Source organism: Mytilus trossulus, chromosome 3 (assembly GCF_036588685.1).
Source record: "Mytilus trossulus isolate FHL-02 chromosome 3, PNRI_Mtr1.1.1.hap1, whole genome shotgun sequence".
NCBI lineage: Eukaryota > Metazoa > Mollusca > Bivalvia > Mytilida > Mytilidae > Mytilus > Mytilus trossulus.
In genome coordinates this window covers 50775251-50800762 of record NC_086375.1, presented here as the reverse complement: position 1 = coordinate 50800762, position 25512 = coordinate 50775251, and the positions used below count along the sequence as shown (strand labels likewise).

At 33.3% G+C, this 25512-nt stretch overlaps 2 protein-coding genes across 2 annotated transcripts in view; one reads left to right on the top strand and one right to left on the bottom strand.

Annotated features, from left to right (window-relative positions):
• LOC134711758 (cyclin-C-like) overlaps nt 1–11378 on the top strand; it is a 31606-nt gene extending 20228 nt beyond the window's left edge. Inside the window, exons 7-11 of the mRNA XM_063572614.1 lie at nt 6635–6726; nt 8276–8343; nt 8927–9006; nt 10321–10439; nt 10924–11378. Of these exons, the coding sequence (XP_063428684.1) occupies nt 6635–6726; nt 8276–8343; nt 8927–9006; nt 10321–10439; nt 10924–10969 (405 nt within the window). The 3' untranslated portion in view covers nt 10970–11378. The remainder of the gene's footprint in view (nt 1–6634; nt 6727–8275; nt 8344–8926; nt 9007–10320; nt 10440–10923) is intronic.
• Nucleotides 11379–19789: 8411 nt separating this feature from the next.
• On the bottom strand, nt 19790–23813 carry LOC134710863 (uncharacterized). Its single transcript, XM_063571273.1, has 3 exons — nt 22545–23813; nt 20697–20810; nt 19790–19879 (listed from the first exon to the last, which is right to left on the bottom strand). Exons 1-3 carry the CDS (start codon nt 23811–23813, stop codon nt 19790–19792), a joined length of 1473 nt encoding a protein of 490 aa, XP_063427343.1.
• Between the last annotated feature and the right edge of the window lie 1699 nt (nt 23814–25512).

Sequence of the window (25512 nt, the reverse complement as noted above, 5' to 3'; positions counted from 1 at the left end):
CTCATTTTACCATACTTGTGAGCAATTGACGATCTTTACAGGACATCAATCATGGCAATTAGATCCAAATAGGATGACAGCTAGGATGACAGTCTTGACAATGCCAGTTTTTATTAAATATAATTCTTGCCATGTTTTTTTTTCAATATTATGTTGAATTTTTAAACATGCGTGCCTAATTTGATTAAATCTGTTGAATGTTTTCATCGCTGTTTTATTCAGGAAACATGTACATGTATATGGGTATATAACCCCTCTTTTCGTACGCAGGATTCAGGGTTGTTTTTAGAGCGTACACGGTACATGAAAAAAATATATGTTCTATGCTAAAACGTTTTACGGGACTTAATAAAACAATTAAAATGTACGCTGTACTCACTGCGATTGATTTAGCGTACCCTTGACTCAATTTATGTACACATGAAGCAAGCAATAAATATTCCCTGTTCAGTGATAAGAAGAAACAGGTTATCTGGTGTCACGACAGTCAGTTTGTGTGCGTGTGTGCAGTTTTTTTTTTTTTTTTTTGGTTTGCTTATTTGAACTTTCGTGTGACCAATGATTTTGTAAAGTTAACTTTTACGTCCAACCCAGTTCCTGAGAAACCCCGGCAGTGTGTCTAATTTTTCATCAAGGCAGAAACAGTTATCGGTTCATCAATGATTCAAAATTTTAAAAACATCTTCTCCAGCCAAAAGTTAGGATCCGTGTAGAGAATAATAAAGTGATCGTAACTTTGGCTGGCGAAGATGAGGGTTGAATAATTTGTTTTCTTTCTATACGAGGTCTTCCAGGGAACCGATATAACTTTAGTATAAACAAGAAATTGGTATGGGCTTTGCTCAATGTTGAAGGCCGTACGGTGACCTATAATTGTTAATTTCTGTGCATTTGGTCTCTTGTAAAGAGTTGTCTCATTGGAAATTACACCTGCAAGTCGTGAAAGGGGAATGGTGGACAACATATTGCTGACAGACAGACAGGCATACAATGTAGACAGATAGGTTAAAACCTTTAGACCCCAAAACTTCGTAAGTAAGTACTAGTAAGTCATTATTTATTATAGTGAGTACAGTAAGTAAGACAAGTACTAGTAACCAGGAACTTTAAGGCACCAACCATTTTTGATTTAAATTTTATACATTTATATCAATTTCCGATCTCACAGCTTTTATTTCCTTTTCTATTTGTTTCTTAGCATTTATCATTTCTCTAATCTTTAGCCGCTTTTCCTTTGCTTGCTCTTTTTTCAGTTTCATATCCTCGATCTTTCGCTTGCTCTCTATTACTTCATCAGATGTCAATATTCTGTGTCCTGTCACAGACGTTTTGTTTATTCGAGCCTTTTTCTGCGGCCGTGGATCAACGCTAAAGATAGCATTTACGGATGCATTCCAATCAACAGTAGTTGACGAACAAGGTGTAGATAGGGTCTCTGATAGTGGTTGAAACACCGAGTCGACTTCATAAATAGTTTCACTGAAACTGCTATCGAGGGAAATGAGGGATTCAACTGCCTCTCTGGTCTCAATATCAACAATTGGCAGGAGAACATCTGCAGAGAGAGTGTGCATAAAATGCGGATCTTCTGGACTTCCTGGAACATTGATGACATTCTGTTCATATGACTGTACCTGAATTTCATTTAACGGGACGGTGTCAGTAATTTCAGTAGTGATGCATCTAGCTTCGGGGCCGGCTGATGGTTTTGTCCTCACTACGGTGACTTCTTCTACTCTAACCTTGGTTTCGAAGGACTTACGGATCACCCATTGTAATGGATGTTCATTTGTGTCAGCGGGCTTGTTGGTATCAAAGGCAGAGGCAGGAGCAAAGGCAGCAGATGGAATGTTTAAGGGGTTCCAAGGGAATATTCCACATGATCTGAATCCTGATATTATGTTCTCTGGTTTGAATGCTGTTTTGAATGCCCTCCTGAACAGACCTGGCCAAGTAATTTTGTTAACAAGATTGCCAGGATTTTGGCAATATTCTGAGCAGATCCTATCATAATTTTTACTTAGAGGACCGAAGACAGTTCGATCCAAGGGACAGAGATAATGTGTTGTGTGTGGCGGTAGAGTTAACAGTGTTATATCATTTTCCCTAGCTTTTTCTATTAGCCCAAGCACTTCGTGTGAATGGTGACCGTCCAGTATCAGAAGTTGCGGCCGCTGATTTCCGCATTTCTTCAAAAATATGTTGGTGAACCATTCAATCCCTATGACATCTTCCGTCCATGCTTTGGCTTGGTAAGTCCAAGTTGCACCTACTGGCCCGTCTGCGGTGTTGTAGCTCATAACTGCTTTTTGTGTTTTTCCTTTCACGATTATAAGTGGGGGCATTCTGTCACCTCGGGCATTGATACACCCGAATATTGTGTTTCTTTCACGTGTATTTGAAACCCTTCCAGGTATGGTCCTAGACGATTTGGCAGCGACTACTTTGCTTTGGGTGTGTTCAAGTGGGACACCTTTCTCGTCCATATTCCATACTAGTTCTGGTTTATCATTCAACCCTAACCTATTCATCTCTTTCTTTAAATCCAGAAAATACTCCCCTACTTTTACGGAGTTGAGCGCTCTTGCTCTGATGCTTGTCAATTTTTCCGGAGATCTAAGTGTAACAGTGGGATTTCTGCCCTTAAACCCATACCACCAGTCTTTGCCTGGTGTATTGTTCTTGAAGTTTTGATCAAGATTAAGCTCTTTGGCTAATTGCCCCACCTTTTCCATTACTTGGGCCTTATTCATGCCCAATCCCATTTCGGCAGCCTGAGCACATTTTTTTACGATTTGTTTCTCTATTTCTATGGGTATTACTGGCTTGTGTCCGACAGGTGTGTTATCTTTAACTCGACCCCGCATGTGGTCGCTTAACGTGGCTTGGGGTATTGAATAGAGAGATGCCGCCTTTCTCTGTGATACTCGCCCACTCTTGATGCCATCTATTGCCTTGATGAAATTTTCATCGGTATATGTTCTATAAACACTTTGCTTCCGTTTCTTTGGCATTGCTGAAAATTCATTAAAACACAATATTTACAAGATAATTGACTACATAGAGATGAAATGCATTTAGAGACAAAACCATACAGCCATGCAGAGACCTTAGAAATGGAAGCTTAAGAAAGTTGGAAGTTTATTAAATCTTTATAAATAAATTTTAGTTTGCAATGGGAAACCGATATTTGCAGCATGTTCATTCACACATGCCCAGGTGAGCGATTCATTCACCTTGGAGCCTCTTGTTATGTATATCGCGCTTCATCTGAGGAAAGCAATAGAAGTTTATTTTCAAAACTGCAACTAAAAGATTTAGCTCTGATTAGTATTTGAGTATTTTGTAGGTCTTTTGACTAAACAATTAAATTGTTATATATTTTTTTTATTTTTCGTTTCAGATAAGTCACTTAATTTTAGCGTCTTTGATTTCAAACTGGAAACCATGTAACTTTAAAAGGTCTGTTGCTGATTTCAAGTTTATTTCTTCATTTACTTTTAATCCAATTGTACATAGCTGCTGAGGTCCCACATGTTTGTTCTTGACCAGTGCGTCTTCTTTTGGTTTTAGTCTAATTACGTTTGATATGTTCATTTTTAAAATTCTTGTTATCACAAAAGAGTGATTTTTCTTGAGGTAGGCCTTTCTTTCCCCGTCGTATAGTATGGCCACTGCATTAGGATCCTTTGGATTCTCTGGTTCCCGTTTAACCCTATACCCCAGCCCAACTTCCAGATGTCGCTGTCCCCAGTGGTGCATGCCGACGGCCAATAGATTGGGTATAATGAGATATTTCATGCTGCAAAAATATATTTAATATATGTGAATTTGGTCAAATGTCGCATTGAATGAGTATACAAGTTAACGTTTTCGGATATATCGCATGTTTTCGCAAATTATTGTAAACTTTCAAGAACAAATTCCAGAATCAGAAAAGAAGAAATCGAACAACGACACACCCACCGTGCAGAGTAGGCATGCGCGTAGCTACGTTTACGTCAAAACGCCCGGGCGTACACTTGAATTTTGAAAATAAAACAAATAATCGACATAGAATAAGAAAAACTGGTCAAAAGCACATTAGCCTTGTGCTTCTTTTATCAATGGATTGTAATATTGAATAAAAAGGGACCAAATTTACTCAAATAGATCATTTAATATATTTGTTCGAATCTTTTGTAAAAGTCTGAATCTACTATGAATTCTACGTACTTTTCTTATATTTAAAGCAATTCACTATCTGCTCAGATTCGATATGCTGTTTGTATTTTTGTCGAGTCTGTGATTTATGTCCCAAAAGCGAGACAAAGCGGCGTCAATATTTAGGTTCCAAATGTGGATAAAGTCTTTTGAATGACTCTCCGTGAAATTTTACGAAAGTTGGACAGAAACTGTTTATGATCAAAAGAGTATTCAGAGCAATATAATAATGCAATTATATCTTTAATTTTCCCGTATTTTAAGGACGAAATGTATTTCTCGCTGCAATTAATAAGTGGTCGCAGTTTGGGCTTACATTTTGTTATTTCTCAATTACATTAACTACTTGTCGAACCTTCATCGAATTTTATAAAAATGCCGAAGAAGCTTTTTCTATGACTAATGTCTAAAGCTAAAATTTTGAAAGCATTTGTTTTCGTTCATTTTTCTGTTCTTTTCTGATAGACAGATATCCGGACTCTTCTTAACGCAATTAATTGTTTTACATGCTAAATTTATAAAACCTTCATAGATAGTCGTGAAATATTCCAGATCAAGAAAAAAATATCAAAAGAAAATTTTAGATTTAATTTTAAATCCCTTTAGGGGCCAGCTGAAGGACGCCTCCGGTTGCGGGAATTTCTCGCTACATTGAAGACCGCTTGGTGACCTTCTGCTGTTGTTTTTTTCTATGGTCGGGTTGTTGTCTCTTTGACACATTCCCCATTTCCATTCTCAATTTTATTTAAAGGAATGATAAATTGATTCACTTTTTGTGGGAAGAAATCCTAGGTGTTCCAGAATTTTTTTATATTGCTCCTCTTAGAAATATTTTTTTTTCGTGTTCATTAAAAGGTGCTTTTGTCGATTGTATGCTCACTCACGGCACCCTTTAAACTTATTTAAAAGTAATATTGGTTTGGAAGTTTTCTCTAAAACCAATGACCATAAGGCTAGCTTCCAGTTTAACACGATGAATAAGTTAACATATTACAAAATTTAACCAAAACAAATAAACCATTTAGATTCAAAAGTATGTTGCTATCAATGATTTTTTACTGACAGGAATCATTATGATACATTCTCGATAGCTTTCCCTTTCGAACCAACTACCAGCAGGTGCTTTAACATTGAGCGGTTGGAACCCCTCATATCCCTCGCCAAGGTTCGGGCGTACACGTAAAAATGACCCATCTACGCCACTGGTAGGAAAACGGCAATCTTGTGAAAAAAATAAGTAATTTTACATTAGTTTTACTATCACGTTTTAGGTCATAGGTAAATGTTTATGGTTTTGTCTCCAAATATAGGAGCTTATTATTTTAATGTCAACAACATTTACTATTGTCTTTGTATTGTTTTATAATGCTTTCTACTAAATACATAAATTTGTCTCTGTTTGTACCAAGTCAGGAGTAGTCTAGGCAAATAACTTTGCTAATATTTATTTTATCTTGTCAGAACTTCACATTTCGACATTTCACTTGTTGTTCACAGTAGGGGTATTTAGTTACTCTCGTTACATTGGCGGGCGGATTCAGAAATTTAAGAAAAAGGGGAGGGTCCACTCAGGGTGCAGGAAGAATGGAGACATTTTTTTTTTGTGCAGTTTTGCCGAAATCTACAAAATTTTCCAAAGAAAAAGGGGGGTTCCTACCCCGGCAACCCCCTTTCTGAATCCGCCACTGCAATGATTGATAATTATTCTATTCAAAGATGATTGTGGTATAATATCGGCAATTTTATTTTTAAAGAAAAATCATCAGAAATCGTTATCAGAATTATGAATATCCATTTGTAAATCCTAAATGATTTGAATAACATATAAAAGGATGTGATCGAAATTTGCCGACAATGAGAATATTATGTTGCGGGTAATTTCGATCGTTTTAAAAGTCTTAAAACAATGACAGTAATAGACTTTTAAATGCATACAAGATGTTTTTCTATTCTTTAATATTATATTTTCAAGAATAAAAGGTTTTAACACTAAAATTATATGTTTACTTACTTTTGTATAGCTAAAGAACCGTATAGTGAAATCAAATAAAGTTTTCAAAATTCCTGCAGAATTGTGGGTGTGGCGGATAACGGTACTCTTCGGCCAATCAAACGACGCGAAACAGATTGCTATCATGTGACACCCCATGCAGCTGGTCGAGAGAAATGCCGCAATGCGACATAGTGTATTGGCTTTACAACAGTGATGGGGACAAATGTACTAAAAAGGGTTAAACGATGTGATCGAAATTGCCAGCGTGATCGAATTATCCCGAATTTCCCCTACCATCCTTACCTTACATATTGTTTATTGATTTCAGGATTGTTGTTTAGTATTGTACCATCCTTACCTTACATATTGTTTATTGATTTCAGGATTGTTGTTTAGTATTGTACCATCCTTACCTTACATATTGTTTATTGATTTCAGGATTGTTGTTTAGTATTATACCATCCCTACAGACCTTTAACAGAGTACTTTAAAGAACTGCAACAAGATGAATCTCTCTTTCCATTGGCTTGGTAAACATGTTATATTTTGATTTTAATTAAGTTAATGTGTGGTATGCATCATTCTTACAGCAAACCAACAACAAACAGAAAAGGAGAAATGATCTGTAGTGATCATCATGTGTTAAAAGAGAGGGGAAAGATATGTCATTATGATATATTTCTATTATGAATTACTATATACGTTGAACCACAAACGTCAAAATCATTCAATCGCGTAGTGGAATTAACTATTTTTGGATTCTCATAAATTCTACCTATAACTTTTGGACTAGTTTAAATCTCGGTCTATTTCTGTAATTTGTTCTTACATACTTTTGATTTTTTAAATCTGTATGCTTACATTGCCTATGTAAATTTTAAAACTGTTTGTATGCACATTGAATGACAAATTTATGTGACGTATACAAATTTTGTGACGTCAGACACTCAAGTCAATCCATGTGTTCGTAGATAGATGTTTTTGTGTTCTTTTAAATTGTCCCTTTTAAACTTGTTATGCGATGATGACTGATGTACCCATATTTTGACTATTTTATTAATTGTGACTGTTTATTTGACGCATCATGTAAATATAACGGAATTTGATGAGACTGTTATTAAAGAGAGAGGGTTAGCGCTATAGAACCAGGTTTAATCCACAATTTTCTACATTTGAAAATGCCTGTACCAAGTCAGGAATATGACAGTTCTTGTCTATTCATTTTTGATGCGTTTTGTTATTTGATTTTGCCATGTGATTATGGACTTTCCGTATTGATTTTCCTCTGAGTTCAGTATTTTTGTGATTTTACTTTATACCAAATGGACCTTCACATTCATAAGTCTAAAACAAATTGACAACCCCCTGAAAAAAACCCAGCAAAACAACAGAAAGACAGACAACAGAACACAAAACACAAAATAGAAAAACTACAAGTCTGAGCAACATGAATCCCACCAAAATATTGGGTTTCTTTATTTTTTGTTAGTGTTTAAAAAGATCAAAATACAAAAACATATCTAAAACACATTCAGATGGAGTTGGGTCACACTTATCAATAAGTCTTTTAAGTGGATATACAGAAAAAGGGAAAAAGAGAGAAGAAACCAAAGGGGCATCAGAAAATCCATTGAAAGTAAGCAACATCAAGGTCAAAAATTAAACTGACAAAAGGACAATTCATAATAAAGTTAAGACTGAGTAACCCTATGAACCCCATCAAAAACCAGAACCAGAATTTTGTATTTGGTGTTGACAAAGCTGTTGGAGTTAACCTTTAAGTCCAAATTGTTACATGGCAAACCATTCAAATACTAGATAATGAAATTAGCGACCTCCAAGGAATATACAAGATGGAAAGTCCCTTAAAAAATGGCAAAACCAAAAGCTCAATCACATCAAACTAATGGAAAACAACTCATATTCCTGCCTTGGTACAAGCATTTCCTTATGAAAAATCAAAATTTATAAGAATGAAGAGCAGATTTTTAGTAGGAATGTTCTAATAATTGAATATAAAATTATATCTATGTTGCCATGATGTTAAAACTTGTTATGTTTTTTTTTATTATTGTTCAGGAGAATAGTAAATGACAGTCTAAGAACAGATGTATGTTTAACATATCCTCCATATTTGATATCTTTAGGTAAGATTTATGTTCGTCAGTCAACTGTAAGTTATTGGTATTATTTTAAATCTATGTTCTGTTCATTAATTATAATTGCTGCAAAGTCTAACTCAGCATATAATTTGTTGAATACCATCAATTATCAGCATTAATTCTGTTTCTGGACAAAACTTTTGACAAAGTGAATATCTTTACAAAATATTACTGATATTTTCAATGGAATGATCTGGAAGACACCTGTTGATTTTCAGTTCATTAAGTCAAGGGTGAAGATGACAGAAACCATTGATGAACTAAAATGTTGGCAAAATTTTGCTCCTCCTTTCTGTACATTGAACCTGTTTCTAAACTAGGTGATGTCCCATAGCATAAGAAAAATCCCTATCTATTTGGGGATCAATAGATTAAAGGTCAAAGTTACAACAAAAAATGATATACTGTAATTTTGTTTAAGTTTTTGTTTCTAGTTGATATCTTTTAAACCATATGTCCAACTTTTACTCAACTTGCTTTGACAATAATAAGATGATAAAGAGCTCTATTGTAAAAAAAATCTAAATTGCCTGAATATGTTTCTGTATTAGTTCTGTATTGTTTACAGCATGTTTACATATAGCCTGTGTTATACAACAGAAGGACCTGCGACAGTGGTTAGCTGAATGTAATGTAGATATGGATAAGGTATGTTTATATATAATATAAATAAGACTGTGTGTTTAATCTTTTAAATTATTTCACATTTTCATTTTATAGCTTACTCTAAGATATGGGTTTTAATGATAGTTTAAGGCTGTACAGTGACCTAAAATTGTTTCTGTCCTCATCATTTTCTGTCAAGTCACATTTCCTTGACTGTAGAATCATTATTTGTTGGATGCCACTTTTGATGTGGGTCTCATTGGGGTATAAGCGTGACGCAGGATTGCCGATTTTTTGTAAGCATGACACGTGAAAGTCAAATTATTGTGTCGTGAAAACGGGAAATGAGGTCTTGGGAGACTGGGGAAATGACAAAAAAATGAGAATTGCTTACATACATAGTGTAAGCGGGATACCGGAATCTGACATAACAGTAAGAGGAATCCGGGATCGGAACCTCCCAATGAGACCCCCTTTGATGATTTCATGGGAATAGGTAAAATATGAATTTCTATGTTCATCAAAGTACAGATTTCTATAGGCTTGTTTTACAGACTATGACAAATTCATCAAATCAGATATCAAGGTATATGTAACTTTTCTTCATCCACAAACAGGTTCCTACAAAAATGAATGAATTCACAGTACATTTATATATAGGTGATATTGGGAATACTTTAATATTAAAGAGAGTATCCAAATGACACACACTACTGTAACACATTAAGAAATCCACAATTATATTTTGAAATAAAGTAGGTTGATATTGCCTACATGGAATGAGATCCTTATTAATTTTTAGTCACTAGCTTTATATATAGATCAAAGGTTAGAACAGCAATTGATAGATTAAAATCTACTTTGATTTCCTGATGATTTTTTTTAACAATATGTTAAATTTTCACTTATCTTGTAAATTCTCCTTATTTAAGACAGTATCATTTGAGACTTAAATATAATGTTTTCCAATCTTTGTTGGATAATTTGCTTGGGAAAGAAAAAATACCTCTATTGAATTTGCGATCACTGGGTCTGAGGTAAAGGTCAGAGCAGCATTTAATTAAGGGAGGATGTTCACTATGTGTCAATATCATCTGTCAAATAACATACTATTTTACCTTAATTTTCACACTATTAATCCCTAACTTCAGAAATTAACTAAACATCTGATGAACAATATTTTAAAATATCAGACAAATAAAAAATGAACCATTACTGACTCCTTTCAATATTTATAATGTCATTATTATGCATTTAAATGGTGATAATCATAAATAAAAAGAAGATACCTGTTAACCCAGAAAGAACATTTTTTTTTTTATAGATTAATACTTAAAAATATGGCTTTATTTGCAGATTCTTGAAATTTCAAGACAGATTTTGGCTTTGTATGAGTTATGGAAAAGTTATGATGAGAAAAAAGAAATTGCAGCGATTTTAGAAAAAATGCCCAAGCCAAATACCAGTCCAACACCGTAAGTATCCAAAGACACATGAACATGTGGCTATTTATGTCAAATACACGATGTTGTGATGATATCAGACACCTGATTATGTAAAATAACATACATAGTAGTTATAAACAAGAACATAGCATATTCTGGCAAATATTAAAAGCAAGCTAGATGTACCTATTCTGTTTGTATGAAATCACCTGAGTGAATGTTATTCATTGAGGATTTCAAGTTTCATTGTATGAGAAAATGTGTTAAAATGCAACCAAATTATTGATATCAGGATACAAGTTAATTTTAGCTTAAAAGATACAAATGGTCAAGGAAAGCTATTCCCATCACATTTCCTGTCATTTTCTTGTGATAAATCTTAAGCTTCTGAAAAAGCTTTTTAAATTTTTACATGAGTTGATTTTAACAAAAAATAATGCCATCAAAATGATTATTAAAAAGTACTTGTATTGATTTTTGTTGTTGTTATATCTTGTGAATTTTTTTATTGTAGAACTTCTGCTCAAGATGGAAGTCAACAATCACAAGCTGTACAGTGATTCGAGGATTGATTCTAATTTATTCCTGAACTGTAACACAAAAAAGAACATTTATTGAAATCCTATCCCAATTATGACAACCATTGGACTTGTGCATATTATCAAAATCTGTAATCTACTTTAAGAAGCTAGGTTTATTTTAGGGCCTTTTCAATTGTTCCAGTTTATTGCTATGATAAATAAAAATTTGTTGTACTGTTCATCAATGTGTTGTGAAGTAGTGTTAATTAAAATAAAACTGGGACCCAACAATTGAAAATTTTGATATACTGAAATGAACTACTTTCTTTACAACAGATACAAGAAAAAAATCAATGGAAAAAAATTGTTTTCCATTGTATGTAGCAAAATAAAAAAATGTATTTATATGGGAATGCAAATTTCTCAGTAATAAAATATTTTGAATAAGCTCTAGTTATTATGTTCAGATTGTTATATCTTTATTTGGCCTTTTTAACATTTTTTTATTTGAGTGTCACTGATGAGTCTTTTGTAACATGCGTCTGGCGTTCATAGAAAATTTTAATCCTGGTATCTATGATGATTTTCTTTATAGCACAATATATGTTATCTTATGGAAATTTAAAATTTGATTTTTCTACTAAAAAGGATGAGGTTAGCCAAGCAAATGCTTTTCTCTTAGTGTTTAATTGTTAGGTTTTGTGATAAGTTATCTGTTAATTTGTAGTTAATTAGTTAATCACATTTTGTTTAGGTTGTTTAGTATTAATCTGTAGATCATTATGTGTGGTCTAAAATCAGGTTTGATTATAAAGAGCCCTAAAAAATAATTACTTATTACTGAAAAATGACTTGTATAAAACCATTCAAACAGGAAAACCAATAAACTTTATATTTCAGAGGTAAGAAGATTTTAAGGAGCCATACCTTGTGTACAGATGCCTTATGTTATGAGGTTTCCATTTGTCATATGTCCCTTGTCCATGACGTTGAGTGACTGTATGAAAAAAAAGGTTTTTTTTTGTCATGTGAATTTCTCACTTTTTATGAGTAATAGCAAACTATATTTGGTATTTATGTGTTCCTTGAAGATGGGTACATATAACCTCAACCTTATTTCGTGGATGTCAGTTAACAAGGTTAAAGTACATGACTAGGTCTGTATCTCAGGTACTGTTAGCAGCAGGTGAAATATATTTAAGGAATGACTGTTACATATTTTCTGTTTATGAAGAAATAACACAAAGGATGTGGTGCTTACTGAATAACCTGGTAGTTCATTGTTAATGTTAGTTTTTCTTGTCTATATTTGTAATACTATATTTGGTTTATAGAAAGATTGTAAGGTGTATATGTGCAGGTATTATTTGTCCTTGACCAAATTTTCATGATGCATTAGTTTAATTATAAGTCTCAGTTGTAAGGTCCTCCTCTAAAAAAATGCAACAGTAGTATTCCGCTGTTCAAAAATTCATAAATCGATTGAGAAAAATCAAACAAATCCGGGTTACACTAACAAGTACTAACAAAATTTATTATATACTACTAACGGTTAACGAGGCCGGGATAAGGTACCGGTATTTGATGTATCAACTAACAAATGTGTTAAAAGTATCAATAAAACATGAGTAAATTTAAAAAAAAATCCAAAAAAAAAAATTCCGGGTTACAAACGTAAACTTGAGGGAAACACATCAAATATAAGAGAAATACGACACAACAGAAACACAATATTAAAATTAACACACACAGAAACGAACTATAATATAACAATTGCTAATTGACTTGGTACAGGACATTTTAAGAAAATTTTGGTGAGTTAAAGCTGGTTTTGTGGCTAGCCAAACCTCCCTGCTTTTATGTCCATGTTAAATATAACATTAAAATGACAACATTACATGACAGAACAACAATTCAAATAAATGGGAAAACATATAAGATAGAGAACACACGAATAATAGTTAACAAATGGTACCAGGTTTAAAATTTAATAGCCAGACGAGCGTTTCGTCCACACATGAGGGAAACCCATCAAATATAAGAGAACTACGACACAACAGAAACACAATATTAAAATAAACACACACAGAAACGAACTATTATATAACCATGGCCATTTTCCTGACATGATACAGGACATTTTAAGAAAAAATGGTGAGTTGAAGCTGGTTTTGTGGCTACCCAACCCCCCTGCTTTTATGTCCATGTTAAATATAACATTAAAATGACAAAGTTACATGACAACTACAATACAAATAAATATGAAAATATATAGGACAGAGAAACACACGAATAATAGCTATCAAAAGGTACCAGGTTTAAAATTTAATACGCCAGACGTGGGTTTCGTCCACAGACGATAAACTAGTGACGCTCAGATAAAAAAAAATTGAAACCAAAATAAGTAGGAAGTCGAAGAACATTGATGAACAAAAGCTCCAAAAATTTGTGCCCAATACGGCGAGGGTTTTAAGATATTATACGCAAAAGGTCAACTAAATTTGATATACAAAATGATTGCAAGATGTAGATTTCTGTCTTACCTTGACCTCATTTTTATAGTTTATTAGTCCATCTTAAGTTGTTCTTCATTGCAACCAGTTTCTCAATTACTGCTTAATTCGTTAGTTTGACAGACTGTACATCACATTTTTTAAACGGTTAATTATCCGTCTTTACGGCATATGACAACTTTATAGAACTCCTGTACTATACAATATTGGACGTACCTTGGCCTTGATGAGGCAGTATAACTATAAACTTACCAAAATATTGTTTTAGTTTTTGTTGAAGCCGATATGTTGTGTAGCTTTCTAAGCAATCCTCGGGCAGAAACTAAGTCCGGTTAACTTATCAAATAAAGTTCTTAACAAGAATACTTTCTAGTAAAAGAAAGGAGTGTATGATACGAGTCAAATAATAGAATTTAATTAAATGAAAATTAAATTAATTTATTGAATTAACATATACATGTATTGAGACTCGACAAATCGAGTCGTCCTTTACTCTTAGTATGCTAATTTGAGCATGTGATAGCCGAGTAGTAAAAGTCCGTGCAATTTAACGGTCTCTTTTACCTTGAAAACCGAACGGAGAGGACGTTAAAAAATTAAGAGAAATATTCGACATACACTATCAAGATAAGTATAGTTTTAATAAGTTTATTTAAGAATTCATATTTTAAATCTAATTCGGATTTAAAGATTTTAGTTATATTTTTTTTTTGTAATAATTAAATTAACTTATTACTTCGTCGAATTAAATATGCAGTTGAGCCAAGTGGTATTGAATTTTTAAATGAATAATTTTTATAAGTACATGCATTGCCTAAACATGTTTAATTTCACAGTTTATTTTATCATTGATGCAGCATGTTAAAGTATACCTGTTATGATTCGTAGAGACAGGTAGATGCATGTTTACAGGTTAAATTAATCATAAATAAATTATATATTGTACATATCACAATTCGTGATATACATGTACCGGTAAAAAAAATTAAAAAGTAATTAGATAAGAGACAATCAAAGGAATTAATTTATTGATTTAAGCTCAAATGATTGAGTTGATAGATATGAATAAAAATTGATATTGAAGTCGATGCATTGAAACTGTTACAAAAATAAATCAAATTAAAAGACAGAATACTAGCTCTGTGATGTTAGTAAGTACTTCAATTTTTAACCTATTTCGTTTATACAAATGCCTAGAATTGGTCGACGAAGAAATGGGAATGGGCGCGCACGAGTGCCCGTTGTTGAAGCGCAACCACCAGAGAGACGACGCGGAAGGAGAAACCGTGCAGTTGCTGCACCAAGAAATCAAGATGTGGGGGCAATTGTTGGTGAAGTACAAGTACAAGCACCTCTTCCTCTACAAATCCAGGCTCATTTGCCAATTGAAAGACAACCTGCCTTGCAAGGTCCAGCACCAGCAATGAACGTACAAGCGCCATTTGCGCAAGTTGAAATACCAGCTCCTGTGTCAATGCCTAATCAAAATGGTGAGATAAATAATGATCCTATGCTTATACCTAATCAGTCAGAATGTGATGTTTACGTATCTCAAAATTTGAAAGAAAAAATATGGAATAGAGAATTTATAGATTTGTCATTACTTCTTTATCAAAATTTTATTAGTCAAGTTGACAGACCTCAGAATGTTATAAGTTATGATAATGCAGCTGGTTCACTTGTAATTACATCAAACAAAAACAGCAAAGTTAAATCTATTCAAAACATTGAGTAATGGACTGATGCATTTATAAATTATATGAAAATATTTATTCAACGTTTTCCAAATTTAGCTAGTGAATTGACCACTTATATGTCAATCATTAGAGGTACACAAGTGTCTTTTGAGAAGATTTATTGTTATGACCAGCAATTTCGATTAAGAAAGGCAAATAATCCTACAAGATCTTGGTCTTCCATTGATGGCATTTTATGGTACACCGTCATAGCTAATGGGGAACCGGAGGGTAATACAATTCAACAGACAAGTGTAGGTAATCGACCATGCTATGATTATAATTTCAAGGTAGCTCGTAATCGTCAAAATTGTTTTTATACCCATTTATGTATGAAATGCGGAATGGCCCACCCTTTCGCTGGCTGTCAACAAGTAAATAGCTACCAGGCATATGCTCGTTCTCAAAATGCAGCCCGAGGCACATATCAAAATACAACAAGAGTTGCTAGAAATTTTGCACCTAGAAGTCAAACACATTTTCAAAGAGGAGCAAATTCGAATCAAGGATTTAGACCTCGAGGAAGCAGATTCCCTGCCCTTCGAATGGCCGCACCACAAACATTTAACAATTAAATTTTATATTTTTCAGAATCTTTAATTAATCCGTTGGGCATATGGTGTATTGGCTTTACTCCGATCAATATCACAGAATTAAATAAACTTCTTTTCAATTACCCAAATCAACATGATGCAATGATATTATGCATGGGATTTTCTGAAGGTTTTAGGTTAAATTATGTTGGACCCCGATGTAGGATTGAATCAAAAAAAATACATTCAGTCATCCAAAATCCTGGGGTGGCATGGGAAAAAGTCATGACTGAAGTAAAAAATGGTCGCATAGCTGGTCCTTTTTTGACTAGACCTATATCTAATTTAAGGTGTTCGCCTATAGGTGTAATTCCTAAGAAAACGGGTGGATTTAGATTGATTACGCACTTATCTTTTCCGCCAAATTTGAGTGTAAACGACTTTATTGATGAAAAATTTACTACAGTAAAGTATTCGTCTTTTGACAATGCTATTGATATGATTAAAAGATTGGGTTCAAATGTTGAAATTGGAAAAAAAGGACATTAAATCCGCCTTCAGATTGTTAAAATTTATCCAGGGGACTTTGATCTATTAGGGTTTAAACTCAATGAATATTATTTCATAGATAAATCATTGCCTATGGGGTACTCAGAATCAAATTGCTTATTTGAAAAATTTTCAACTTTCATTCAATGGGCTGTCATGAATGAGTCCAATTCAGATAATCTTGATCATTATTTGGATGATTTTTTATTTGCTGGTAAAAGTAATACTGAGGATTGTAAAAATCTTATGAATAGTTTTGATAGAGTATGTTGTCGTCTTGGAATCCCAATTGCTCATGAAAAAACAGAAGGCCCAACAACAAAACTTAGTTATCTAGGTTTGCTTATAGACACATAAAAATTGCTAATACAAATTCCGGAGGACAAAGTATTGGAGTTAAAGTCAAAAATTAAATGGGTCTTGGGTAGGAAAAAGATAACTTTAAGGGACCTACAATCTTTGTGTGGGTCATTAGCTTTTTGTGCAAAAGCTCTACCTGCAGGCAGAGCATTTATCAGACGAATTTATTTGGCAAGTAGTCATGCAAAGAAACCACATCATTATGCCAGAATCACAGAAGGCATGTATCAAGACTTATTGGTATGGGAATTGTTTTTAGACAAATTTAACGGTATTAGTTACATGCTCGACATTGATTGGACTTCAAATTCAGTTTTACAACTATTTACTGACAGCGCTGGTGGTTCAACAAAAGGGTGTGGCTGCTATTTCCAAGGTAAATGGGCTTTTCTTAAATGGCCTGTAGAATGGTCTGGTACTGAAGTTCTCAGGGATATATCATATTTAGAAATGATACCTATTGCACTATCTGTTTACTTATGGGGTAACCTTTTTCAAAAAAGACAATTTTATTTAATTCGGATAATAATGCCGTGGTTGAAATTTTAAATAAGAAGACGTCAAAATCTATACGAATTATGAACCTTGTTAGACACATAGTATATTTGTCATTATTAGGCAATTTTCACATTAAGGCACAGTTCATTCCTGGTTATACAAATATAATTGCAGATTGTATTTCTCGTAAAAAATTTCAGAAATTCAAAAGTCTGGCTCTAACAGCAGATACACATCCAGCTACAATTCCGGAGGAATTTTGGAACATTTTAGACCAGAAATAGCCAAGTTATTGGACGCATCGAATTCTCAGAATACATGGAAAACGTATAACAATGGACTAACTTCATTTGTTTCATTTAGATTAAAAGAAGGTTTAGGAAATACATGGCCGCCCAGTATTTCGCATTTAGTCAATTATGTTGCTTATTTATAAAAATTAGGATATGCCCCTGCAACGGTTAAGGTGTACTTGTCAGGTTTAAGCTATTATTTACGAATAAATGAGCTCACTGATTTGACTTTATCGTTCATTATACAAAAAATGTTGAAAGGAATGGACAAACTATATGGCGTAGTGGATAGTCGCAAACCTATAACTTTAGAAATATTAGCTCGATTAATAAACTCGTTGCAATTTGTCTGTTCTTCAGTATATGAATGTACGTTATTTAGATCCATGTTTTCATTAGCATTTTTTGCATTTTTGAGAATCGGTGAAATTACAATTAATAGAAATACGCAACATGTCATTAACAACGATGTTGTCAATGTTTCACATCATTCACAATCTGCATATATCACAATTCCGTTTTCGAAAACAGACCAAAATGGTTTATCTACAACATTAACAGTTGAACGATTTTATCAAGTAGATATTTGCCCGGTGAGATTGTTATTAAACTTTATTTCAATCAGACACCAAAACAATGGACCACTTTTTTGTCATTTTAACAAAAACGGTGTAACACGATATCAATTTTCTAGTGTACTATGCAAGACCATGCAATTTATTGATTGTAATCCAAATGAGTACAACACGCATTCATTTCGAATAGGAACAGCTACACATTTTGCTATGAATGGTCATACTGATGAAGAAATTATGACTTTAGGTCGTTGGAAATCAGCATCCTTTAAACGTTACATAAGAATTGAGCTAACCAAATAACTTATAATTTCAGCTTGTCTTAGTAATGCAATATGGATTATTGGTTCTTCAATAATATGCTCGTGATCACTCGGAGAACAGACATTCAGGTAGTAATTTAGGTCTTTTGAAAAATAATAATAGTTTTTTTGCGATGAGCAGGCAAATCTGGTATGAAATGGGACGATGTTGTTGGCACAGTTAACAGCATCATTAATTTATGCAACAAAATTCCACATGCGTTGATATTGCATTGTGGTGGGAATGACATAGGAAATGTACCATGTGGTGCTCTGCTATATCACATTAAATTCACAATAGCAATTCTGTCTCGCATGCTCCCAAATTGTTCTATTATATGGTCAAGCATTCTTCCCAGGCGTTCATGGCGTTACTCAAGTGATGACCATGCCATGGAAGTTACAAGAAAGAGAATAAATAGAGGAGTGAGATCTTATATACTCAAACATGGAGAATACGTTATCATATATCCAGATTTTGATGATCGTCATCCAGTGCTATATTCTGACGATGGAGTACATGTATCATTTATTGGAAATGATATTTTCTTGAATCAAATTCAGTCAGCACTAGAAACATTCATAAAGTATCCACATTGTGTTATATTTCCTCATGATCACCTCTAATTTAAAATAAACACAGTTCATACTGATATTGGATGATAATACATGTATTTTATGAAATTTGGTTGTTATATAAATGTTGAATTCGCAATATCTTTTATTATTTTGATTGTTTAAATGTTGTTGAAAAGTTGATTGTAGAATTGGAGATAACTGATTTGTCATGGGTAAATTTTGTGGCGGATTATCATTCTGTACTTAAGTCCGAATGATAATTTTGGCGTAATTTACCTCATTTTATACAGACTATGGATAGCCCAGCTGCTAATTCTGAAATATTGCTGAATGGACCGCCCTTCAGTACACCAGCTTTGTATCGCCCAGCTGTGATACAATGATTAGTTCAATCGTCATCAACATTTTATTGATTGACAAATATTTTGGTTGTGTACTGTTGTTGTAACAGTTATTGTTGTTTTATGAATTAATTTTGATTAAATGTTGCCATGACAATTCAATATCCAAACAAAATCAGTGTTTGTTATTTGTTGTACTGAAATACAAATCAAGGCATCAATGGCGTCTGTTTGTCAATTCTGATAATTGGTTAATTTACACCAAGTGATATTTTGGTCAAATGAGATATTCAATAACTGCGAGTTTATTTCAAAACTCCTGTCTATAGAAGGACTGGTCTTTAATAAGCGAACTGGTTGAAACCCGCCAAGTCAAGTGAAATAAATCAAGGAATACCATTGTCAGGAAAATGTTTTTAATTCCCCTTGGAGTTCGGTATTTTTGTAATTTTTACTTATTGTGCCTAGTTAACAAAACAACATATCAATAGTTAATTTAATGTGTGAACAATTTTTATATACAGCTTATCAATATTGTTCTTATGATTATTTCAAAACATTTATTTGCTTTACAAGTTTACTATTCCTGTGATACGCCACTGCAACCAAATACACTACAACCAGAAAACTTTTTAAGTACTTCAGAACGTTTCTGGTAATTGGTGAATACCTGAAATAAATAAAGATGGAGTAAATAAGCATATTGCGTCATAGCATGGAACATGTGTAAAAAATTATTTATTGCACGATAAATTGACGACGTGTAAGAAATGATTTACTGCTTTTAAATTCAATTTAAGATTATGGCCAGATATGATATTCCCGATTTTTTTTTTTGGGGGGGGGAGGGGAGGGGGGAACTACGAATAAGATATTTCTGTTGACCCTCTTTGTGGGAACATTTGTTTACAATGTCAGACATTGTCAATTTCATTATTCATCATGTTTTTGTTTTCTGAATATTTATAAATTCTAACACAGAATCGCGCAATCATGCCACATCATTTATTTTTATAATGTATGAATTTGTTCTCTTACTTTTTTCGAAGATCGACAAATAAGAGCAACCTGCAATTTGGTATCACCATTTAGGGTAATAGTATCATACTATGTGATTGGTTTTCACGTCCAATGTTACTCAACTTCCAGTTAATCGAATACTTTAAGCACAGGCATCATTAGTGAGCAATAACTTATCTGTTTTAAGTTTAATAAATGAAAGAGATCTTGTTACACTGAAATACAATTGCTAGTGCACTCTAACCGCCGTTGATATTTCCTATGAAAAACTATTTACCTGATTCAATTAAGGTTTATTAGTTATTGACGCCGATATCAGCATTATTCCCAACTTTTGAAAGTCTACATAATTTACTTGTAAATGATAATGCATTCATTAATCGTAATGTATATTGATTTGCATTACGAGTGACATAATCAAAACATAAAAAAATGAGAAATTTGGTGAATATAGAGACTCATCGTACCTTACTTTCTTTTTGTAGATTTAGAAACACAGTGTTTTCCACTTCTAAATCCTCATTGTCTTCTATAGTAAAAATATAGTTTCTGCCAATACCATACTGGAAGGACATAAAAGGCTGTAAAATTTCATCTAATTTATTTTAAACGTTAATACATATATGGACAATATTGCGAAATTGTAGACAAAAGAGTAATATGATGATTGAAAGTCATGTTATAAATACGTTTTTGAAAAATAATTAAATAGCTTCAATACATTTTAAGCTCTAAATCAATACTGAATAACATATGTTCATAAATAGAATTATTGTTCGTAAAAACGAAATATGTTTATAAAAACGAAATATGTTTATAAAAACGAAATATGTTTATAAAAACGAAATATATATATATATATATAAAAAAAAAACAAATATGTGTTCATAAAATAAAACATAAATGATTGTTTATAAAAAGTATTTGTTCTAGAAAAAATGTGTATTTGTTCATAAAAACAAATAATTGTTCATGAAAAAGAAAATTTATGTTTTCTAAATATGTATTTTATTTTATGAACACATGTCTTGCATTTATGAATCTATATTTAGTTTTTTTATGAACATATCCCTATTTTATGAACATTTATTTAACTTCATAATTTGATTTGATTTGGTTTTTGATGTTTTAACGCCACTTTCAAGCACCGCTTTAATGTCATTTCGTAGCGTCTAGTTTTTATTGATGGAGGTAGCCGGAGTGCCCGGAGAAAACCACCAACCTTCGATAGGAAAAAATCATAGTCAATTAAGTTTGGAGTCGAGTGCATCCGTACGAGCGTGGTTCAAACTCACAACCTCAATTTTCACTGGCTAGTGTTTACAGTAGTAATTACTTAGGTTACTACGCCACCTAGGCCCCTTTTAATTTTATGAACGTATATATATATATATAAAACGTCTGTATAGTAGTCAACGATTTTCCCCACGTGGGCGCTGGATCGTTACGAGTAACGATACATGTACACAATAAATAAATTATATAAACGCCTAAAAAAGTGTACACAACAACTCCAAATACAAAAAAAGGTAACTATAAATGTAATTATTTATAAATATTTCGGATAACAGATATCCTTCGTCAGTCAGATTCTGATGTGAAATGAATCATCTTTGAGTCTCGTTAGATTAAACTTTTACTAAATCTTGAATTTTATACAATAAAAAAAGTCAAACCGAACATCAGTAAAGACGCTTGCACCATTCTAAAAAATGTTAACATGACATAGGTTATATGGTTTATTACAACAGAGAGCTCATATATATGCTTTAAATACAAATAATAATGTGCGATTTGAACTAGCACAATTCTAAAACTGTATCGGGAACGACAATTATGATGGTATAACATGTATACGCATGATAACGTCTGTAAAATTACCAAATAGACAGCACTGCTGGACGATCTAAATATTTGAAATTGAGAGTAAAGTAGTTACAACAGAGTCTGAATATATAAACATCGTGAACAAACGGCCGTAAAAATGTAATAATATTTTTTACTAAGTATAACTAGAAAAACGTGGCTAGGTACTTATTTATCCCTCAAAAAATTAAGCAATTTAAATTGGTATCTTCAACAAATGTATTTAACAAATGAAAAAGGTTAAGAAAAAGAAACAGAGACTGTAATAATAAGTAATATAACCTGAATGTGAAGCACTACACGGAGTCGAACTACATCTTTTCATTTATCCCATTTGGTGCCAAAGTTGTTAATTTTCGTATCCAAAATCTTTCCCGAGCGAGTCTATCCTCCTTAGACCAAGCAGAGTTGTGGTCAATGATTTTAATGGTCAGTCGATTGAGATCTGCCTTAGTGTGGCCAGGGGATCTCAAATGTCGACTGAGAGGGAGGTCTGGCTTGCATTGGTAGTCGCTACGATGGCCGTTCATTCGTTTGTGAAACGGCTGTTCTGACTCGCCAACATACTGTTTACCACATTTACACTGTAAGAGATACACAACATTTGAAGTCTTGCAATTAACATTGCAAAATATGGTGTATTCTGTGCCAGTGGAGTGACTGTTAAAAGTCTGGGTATCCAGTATTTGTTTGCAAGTCAGACATCGTTTGTTTCCGCAACCCTTGCAAGATCCCATAGATGATAAGCCTGCTTGAGAGGATAAATCAGCTCTCACCAGCAAGTCTTTAAGGCTTTTGGGCCTACGGAATGCCAGTACAGGTGGCTCGGGAAAGATCTTGGATAGTTTTGAATGTTTTTCGATCTCTTTCCAATTTTCGCGGATTAGGTGAGATAAGTTGTCAAATTTTGGATGGTAATTCAACACAAAAGGCACCCTCTTGTTGACCTTTTTTTCTTTATATTGTAAAAGCTCATCTCGGCTGATGTTGTTAGCACGAGAAAAACCTTTATCAATGTCTTTTCTTTTGTAGCCCCGATGTTTAAGGTGACCGCGAAGTTCTTGTAGACGTTTTTTTGCAATATCGTTGGTGGAGCAAATCCTTTTTATTCGTATGGCCTGGCTGTAGGGAATGCTCTTGGTGCAGTGTTTGGGATGACAACTCAAAGAAGATAGATATTGATGTTTGTCTGTGGGCTTGCAATACAGATCTGTTAATATGTTTCCATCCCTCAATTGCGTTGTAGTGTCAAGAAATGTGATCTTAGAGTCAGAGATTTCATATGTGAATTTTATTGAGGGATGGGCATTGTTGGCATGATGAATGAACAGATTTAGTTCTTGTTCAGTATTGTCCCACTTCATGTCAATATCGTCGATAAATCGAAACCAAGAGAGGGGTTGATGAAGAGATGCATTGAGAATTCTTTGTTCTAATTTCCCCATAAAAATATTGGCATAAGACGGGGCCATCTTTGTTCCCATTGCTGTTCCATTAACTTGGAGGAAGTGTTCGCCATTAAATACGAAGTTATTGCATTTCAATACCAAAGTTAGAAGCTGGATGAGACATTCAGTTGGTGGATGTAAGGTGTTACGAGAGTTCCAGACTTCCCTACAGGCTTCAATACCATCGTCATGGGGAATGTTAGTATAGAGGGAGGTAACATCAAGCGAAACAAGGATCGTTTCAGGTGGGAGAGGGTTCAGAGATTCCATTTTCTTAAGATAGTGTGTTGTGTCTTGTATATAGGATGGTAAATTTTCTACATGTGGTCTCAGATGAAAGTCAATAAATTCTGATATTTTCTCTGTAGGGTGGTCATTGGCGGAAACAATTGGTCTACCGGGATTATTAACTTTATATATATATACTTTTTTTGTGAATATTTGCAACGTTTGACACGTCATAGTCGAAACCCTAGATTCTATATGAATAAGAAATATATATACAATTTTAGAAAGGATTGTTATAAACATGCCAGAATCGAGGTAATGTCTACTATGTTAATGATACCTTAGGGGACTGTGAGTCCAAATCAGCGGTATAAACATGATAATGTAAAAAATGAAAACAACACTTTGTAAAATTTGTGCGTCCGAAGTATTTTCTAAATGAATTTTATCATGAACGCTTAAAACCGAAAATTTGAAAGCCAGACCCAAAACAGTTGAGGAGCTATGTGATTAAAATGAACTAAAATAAAAAGCAAAATCCATTTACATATAAAAAAAAATATGTGGTATGATAACCAATGAGACAACTGTCCACAAGAGACCAAAATAACACAGAAATTAACAATTATAGGTCACCATACGGCCTTCAACAATTAGTAAAGCACACACCACATAGTCAGCTATAAAAGGCCCTGAAATGACAATGTAAAGTAATTCAAAAGAGAAAACTAACGACCTTATTGATGTATTTTGTTTTCGAAAAACAAATATATAACACATAAACAAACGATAATCACTGAATTAAAGGCTCCTGACTTGGGATAGGCACATACTAAAGAATGTGGTGGGGTTAAACATGTTAGCGGGATCCCAACCATCCCCTTACTTTGAACAGTGGTATAACAGTACAACATAAGAACATACAAAAATCATTTGAAAAAGGCTTAATTAACTCATCAGATGGACAAAAATACACTTGGACGTGGCCCTGGTAATTGTACATCTAAACAAGTAAATGACTCTAGGAGCATATCTGAGATTACTCGCAGTTATCTGACAGCTAGTTCAAAGCCACTACAACTTATAGAAAAAATCATGCATCTAAGACTAAAATATCAATCCGTACACATCAAACATCCAATGTATTTAGTGTAAAGACGTCATAAACAGTCAGAGAAAACAATAACATTGTGCAATGCCAATATACAGGAATCGACAGATTGTAGATCCATGAATGGGTATATGTATATAAAATACTAGTAATATTTAGTTTGCTTTTAATTTATTGATAACAAAATCAATATTTATGCCAATAAAAAACAGTATTCAATGATCTTATTAGTGTTGAATTGGTAACCTTTTAGAATAAGTTTATTTAAAGGAGCGATAAGTTTACAAGTTCGTTTCTGTGTATGTTACATTTTAATGTTGTGTTTCTGTTGTGTCGTAGTTCTCTTATATTTGATGCGTTTCCCTCAGTTTTAGTTTGTAACCCGGATTGGATTTTTTCTCTATCGATTTATAAATTTCGAACAGCGGTATACTACTGTTGCCTTTATTTACAAGGCTAATTTCTAAATTTCCGGGCACGGTTAAAACATTTGCGTAAAAATGAAACTAAACTTGAAAAGCAAATCTTTATGTCTATGGAAAAATTCAAAAGGTTGTATATAATTTAAGGTAACGATATCCCTGGTTTAATAATTTACCAGTAATACTTAGATTAAGTTCGTTAAAATCA

Coding starts and splice junctions, on each gene's coding strand:
- LOC134710863 (XM_063571273.1), bottom strand. CDS start 23,813: ATGGAATCTCTGAACCCTCTCCCACCTGAAACGATCCTTGTTTCGCTT. Junction 20,811..22,544: donor GATCCCCTGGCCACACTAAG/GCAGATCTCAAT, acceptor GAAATTTTACAG/CCTTTTATGTCCTTCCAGTA. Junction 19,880..20,696: donor ATCTACAAAAAGAAAGTAAG/GTACGATGAGTC, acceptor TATTTATTTCAG/GTATTCACCAATTACCAGAA.